The sequence below is a fragment of the Silene latifolia genome, chromosome 6 (assembly GCF_048544455.1).
Source record: "Silene latifolia isolate original U9 population chromosome 6, ASM4854445v1, whole genome shotgun sequence".
Taxonomy (NCBI): Eukaryota; Viridiplantae; Streptophyta; class Magnoliopsida; order Caryophyllales; family Caryophyllaceae; genus Silene; species Silene latifolia.
This window is the reverse complement of record NC_133531.1, coordinates 17,027,101-17,032,719: the sequence shown is the minus strand read 5'-3', so window position 1 is coordinate 17,032,719 and position 5,619 is coordinate 17,027,101. Positions and strand designations below refer to the sequence as shown.

Sequence of the window (5,619 nt, the reverse complement as noted above, 5' to 3'; positions counted from 1 at the left end):
GAATAATTAATTTTATATAAATTAATAAAGTTAAAACTACTAATTTTTATGCGATATTAGTTGTATAATATAAATGCAAAATGATATTTTGTTGAGATTTAATTAAAAACTGGGTTTAAATTTCACTTTCTAGAGAATCGAACCCTCAACTTATGACTTAAGTGAAAAGTCTCATTGATCCATTTATATTAAGAAAAATTGAGACGGGCACGAATCCGAGGTACTTGATATATTTATTGCAAATTCTTGCCGTTTACTCCAAAACTTAGGGTTGTGGAAACGATGAAGTCATGAAGAGAAGGATTAAGCGCAAAACATCAACCAATTTGCCCCATATACCAGAAACATCACCAGACACTCCTCAACATGTGCCTCATATACCCGAATTTAAGTACATTCCACCCGAAGTTTGGTCTCAGATTTTCGCAACGTTGCCTGCTAAAACCCTAGTAAGATTCAGGTGCATATGTAAATCTTGGTGCTCCATTATCGATCACCCTACTTTTGTTTCAATGCATCTCCAAATTTTTAAAATAAATTCGAGTAAGGATAAATTATTGCTTGCCCTCGAGGCTTTGCGAGGAGAAGATAAAGGGTGCATGGTGACAGTTCGTGAGGGGTGCTTGGTGACAGTTTGTGAGGCTGAAACTCTAAGAAATACCGGTCGTATTTTTAGGAAATCTGATTCATACTCATATCATATGATAGGCGGTTGTAATGGGTTGTTCCTTGTTAATCGAAAGAATATTCCTCGTCGTCACACTCATGGAAAGACCGGTCATCGTTTTCACCAGGAAGAATTGAGATTGTGGAACCCGTGTATTCGCAAATCTTTGGTACTTCCCACTCGCCCATGTTCTCCTTTGCTTAAGGATTCTGTATATTTGCTTGGGTTCGACGCTGTTAGTAAGGATTATAAAGTGGTCGCAATTGCAATCGATTATTGTCAGCCTGAAGAGACTACAAAGACGGACGTTGCAGTTTATAGACTCAGTAATCAACAGTGGACCGTCAAAGATGACTACCTCAATATCAGTTACCCGTACAGAATAGGTAGGCTCGGGCCATTTCATTCGCTATCAATTTCTGTTTTCTTTCGAGGGTCCGCATACTGGCTTGGACAAATTGATAAAAACAGGATTGATTTAACTCATCTTGGTTGCTTCGACTTTGATAGTGAAAAAATAACCTTTTCAAAACTGCCATTTACTTGGGACGAAAGTGGCTCATTGCGATTCCTGTTTCTTCTTGGGGAGTCACTAGCGGTTTTCAGTATTTCTTTGGAAACATCCAGCATATGGGTGCTACAACAGGACAAAGAAAAGTTTGGGCCATGGATTCTGTGGTTTTCAGGAAAATCAAATTCGGCTGGTTATAAAACATTCGAGGGGATTGATAGTTCAAAGGAAAAGATATTCTATTGTGAGAGTGATGGTGGATACTTTGTTTTGGGGAAGCAAGCTTATAATATAGCTAGTTGTGAAGTGCAGAAGTTCAAAAGAGCTTTCCGCCCCTATATAGAACTGGAAACATATTCTGAGAGCTTGGCTTTGTCCAAAGAATACGGATCCCGTGACTTGAGGTCCTTCCCATGAACAAGCGAATACTACTCTATTTGTTTAATTCAACCTCCAATAATTATGTGAGTTGCTACTCATTCCTCTTGTTTGATTAGCGAGAACTCATATTATCGTACCGTCTCTTTTTTTTTTCATCATTGGCAGTCCCTTAGCTTTGTATGCCTAGAACAAATTCCGTACATTTTTTGTTTATGTTTTATATCATTCTCCCATATTTTGTACTCATAGATTCTTCATAATATCATTGATGCTAATAAGTGTAATATCTTTGACTTTCACGATGAAAGAACAATCTATGTTATACTCGTAGTATATTCTTGTTAGTCTAACCAGGCAGAATGTCGTTTCTGCATTTTACAAGTGAGTCATGTTTTGTAATAATCTTAACTATTGTTTTACATTCTGATTTCTGAAAATCAAAGAAAGAAGATCCGTTTTCCCGGTGATGAGAGGGGTATAGGTTCTTTCGAACTCGACAGAGGAGAGCAGTGAGGAGAACAAGAGCAGCGCAGGGGCTCACTCGCTGCACCTGTTTCAACCAATGCCGGATATTGAAAACTAGTTTTTATCGGCAACTTATCGCAATATAAGTTCCTCCATATTTGGTTATTCTTTGATCTGCAAAGAAAAAAACAGTTGCTAAAAGCACCCTGATGTGGAACAATTGGATTGGATTTACTCGACATTTTAAAGTCATGGTATATTTTATACTCGGTCTTAGCTTCTTGCGCTTTAAGTGACTACAATTGCCTCTTAACGGTGTAAACATGATTGCAACACAGTACAACTTGTAATTTTGTGTATTGTTTGGATGCATCATTGGAAACGAAAAGATTTGTAAAAAAATGCACAAGTCATTTGCTTCCCTAATAATTCTTCAGTTTTTGCTGTCTTTCTTTCTTCTTGTCGCCGCCGTTGGTTCTCTAATAATTCTTCAGTTCTCAACATACATGAGGCGCGTGATGCCTTTGCATCTTCCACAATCTTCAATAACTTCTTCTTCGTCATCTCTTGGTTTTCATGCTCTTCAACTCCATGCCACCTCTTAGTTCCTTGCCATTATTTTGATTCCCTTGGCTTATCTTGTACGTAATTTGTGAAACAAGTTTTTGAGGGTTTTTTTATGTAAGATGAAATTTGTGGCAAACGAAATAATGGTGTGTTGTATTGGTGTAATGATTCATATACTCCGTATATATCAAGTGATAGGGGTTTGGTCAAAGAATAACGTGTTGGTTTTGTCTTTGATGAGTGATGACCGACCTAATTTGTTGGGTCGTAACCCAATATGTATCCAGCCCAAAAGTTCTTTTTTGTTAAAACTTGGTCTTATGAAATAAAACATAAGGTTGACTTGTTTAGTGGACCAAGTCCACGGCTTGTTTTGTAAGCCAAGGGAATTTGGCTGGTTGTTGGATATAAAAGGAAACTCCTTTTATCTTGGCAAGAGGCAGAGTACACAACAAGCACACACCACACAAATATCATAAATACTTGCAGGTTGATTTGAGCGTGAGCTCAATTGGTGCCACTTCTTCTAACAAGAAACGGGTCTGATTTCTTGGGTCTTCTCACACACGGTTTGATACAAGACGGTTCTTGTCTTGGGTTAGTGTGTGGTTGGGTGGCAGGAGCAAGGTGATTTTGTGGTCGAGATTCTTATCTCGGGTTCAGTTAATCGAGGTCAGTATAGTTCTTTGTATACGGTCTTGTATACGGTTTTACACATTATTTAGGTGGTTTAATCTAGACCGTCTTACTAGTCAGTTGGTGGAATTTGTCAATTGTTCTAGGGTTTAGATTTGGTTTTTCCTAAATCATTGTGGTTCCGAATTGGTGTATTATTCGGGACGGCGATCGTTGTCTTTGTACTATTATTATAGTGGATTGCTCGATTGGTCATGGGGTTTTACCTCCGGTTGGAGGGTTTTGCCTGGTATTTACCCAATATTTGTCTCGTCTTATTGTTGTTTACAGTTACTACTTTTGGTTTTATATTGTCGATTGTGCTTCCGTTGCGTGTGGGTAATTGGCGTAAATTTCCCAACATTTGGTATCAGAGCCACTTGGGCTCGGTCCTAGGTGGCGGTTTAATTGACAATGACGTCAAATATGGGGTCTCAGTTTGGTGTACCGAAGTTTGACGGAAAAAGTAGCTTCACCCTCTGGCAAAGGAGGATGAAAGACCTCTTGGTTCATCTTGGCTTGGCTAGAGCCTTGAAGGGGTTAGTGGTAAACCTAAAAAGATGAGTGATGATGATCGGAAGAGATGTGTACTAAGTGTGCTAGTACCATCAGGTTGTGTATTTCGGATTCGATCATTAATTGCGTTCTTGATGAAGACTCTCCATCGGCGATATGGGAAAAATTGGAAAAGTCAGTATATGGCTAAAAGCTTGACCAATAAGTTGCTTTTGAAGCGGCGGTTGTATCGGTTGAGGATGGATGAGGATGGAAATCTCATTGGGCATATGAACATGTTTAATGGACTCTTAGATGAGTTGAATAAAATCGAGGTAAAGTTGGAGGAGGAAGACAAAGCATTGTTACTCCTTAACTCTCTCCCGGATACATATGAAAATTATGTGGATACTATCTTGTGCGGGAAGGATACCATTACTATGGATCAAGCGCAAGCAGCTCTATTGTCTTTTGATGCGAGGAAGAAGGACAAGGTGGGGTGCACGGTGGCGGTGGAGATACGGCTGCCGTTGCTCATGGTGGGAGAGGTCGATCATTAAACAGGGGTGATGGGTCAAAGCATGGCGGTCTCGATCCGGGAATGCTTCTACAAGCAAGGATGTGAAATGTTACAAGTGTGGTGAACTTGGGCATATTAGGAGGTTTTGTCCTAATAAAAGCGGGAAAGGCAAGAGTGACACCAACTTGGTTGTCGGTGAAGGAAGTGAAGGGAGTAGTAGCTGCTTCTTAACCGATGGTGATGAATTACTTGCGGTATCAAATGGGCACGATGCTTCTTCTAAGGAGGAATGGATTTTAGATTCGGGTAGTGTCAATCATGTTTGCTTCCGGAAAGAATGTTTTGAAGAGCTCCAATTGGGTGTGACTAAGAAGTTGAGTTTGGCGGATAATTCAACGGTGGATGTCATGGGTATTGGGGTGGTGAAATTCAAGACTTCTAATGGGGTGGTGAACACTTTGGATCGGGTTGCTTATGCTCCAAAGTTGAGACGGAATCTAATTTCACTTAGTCAATTAGACTCTCAAGGTTATGGGTTCAAAGCTCATGGGGGAGTGGTGAAGGTGACTAAGGGTTCAATGATCCTTATGAAGGGGGAGTTGCATCGTGGGTTATACCGTCTGAAGAGCTCACATGTTGGCTGGAAAAACGAAAGGCGTCGACATGTTAGTTTCCAGGTTGCAGACGGGGGCAAGGGTGGTAAGAGTGGGGGGGAGAGATTCCTCTCCAAATTCAAGTGATGCTACTAACTTGGTACGGCTGTACACGGTGCATTGGCCGTGGTTGTGAGTTAGGGTGAGGATACTAACTCGGGTGTGCAGCTGGTAAGTACGATAGGTCAATGGTTGATTCCTCGGTTACCCTTGGGCTGGAGGGGGAGATTTGTTGGGTCGTAACCCAATATGTATCCAGCCCAAAAGTTCTTTTTTGTTAAAACTTGGTCTTATGAAATAAAACATAAGGTTGACTTGTTTAGTGGACCAAGTCCACGGCTTGTTTTGTAAGCCAAGGGAATTTGGCTGGTTGTTGGATATAAAAGGAAACTCCTTTTATCTTGGCAAGAGGCAGAGTACACAACAAGCACACACCACACAAATATCATAAATACTTGCAGGTTGATTTGAGCGTGAGCTCAATTGGTGCCACTTCTTCTAACAAGAAACGGGTCTGATTTCTTGGGTCTTCTCACACACGGTTTGATACAAGACGGTTCTTGTCTTGGGTTAGTGTGTGGTTGGGTGGCAGGAGCAAGGTGATTTTGTGGTCGAGATTCTTATCTCGGGTTCAGTTAATCGAGGTCAGTATAGTTCTTTGTATACGGTCTTGTATACGGTTTTA

General features: G+C 40.6%; 1 protein-coding gene across 1 annotated transcript; it reads left to right on the top strand.

Annotated features, from left to right (window-relative positions):
- The first annotated feature begins 290 nt into the window (after window positions 1-290).
- LOC141587629 (putative F-box protein At3g23260) lies at window positions 291-1,595 on the top strand. Its single transcript, XM_074409104.1, has one exon. It carries the CDS (start codon window positions 291-293, stop codon window positions 1,593-1,595), a length of 1,305 nt encoding a protein of 434 aa, XP_074265205.1.
- Window positions 1,596-5,619: the final 4,024 nt, after the last annotated feature.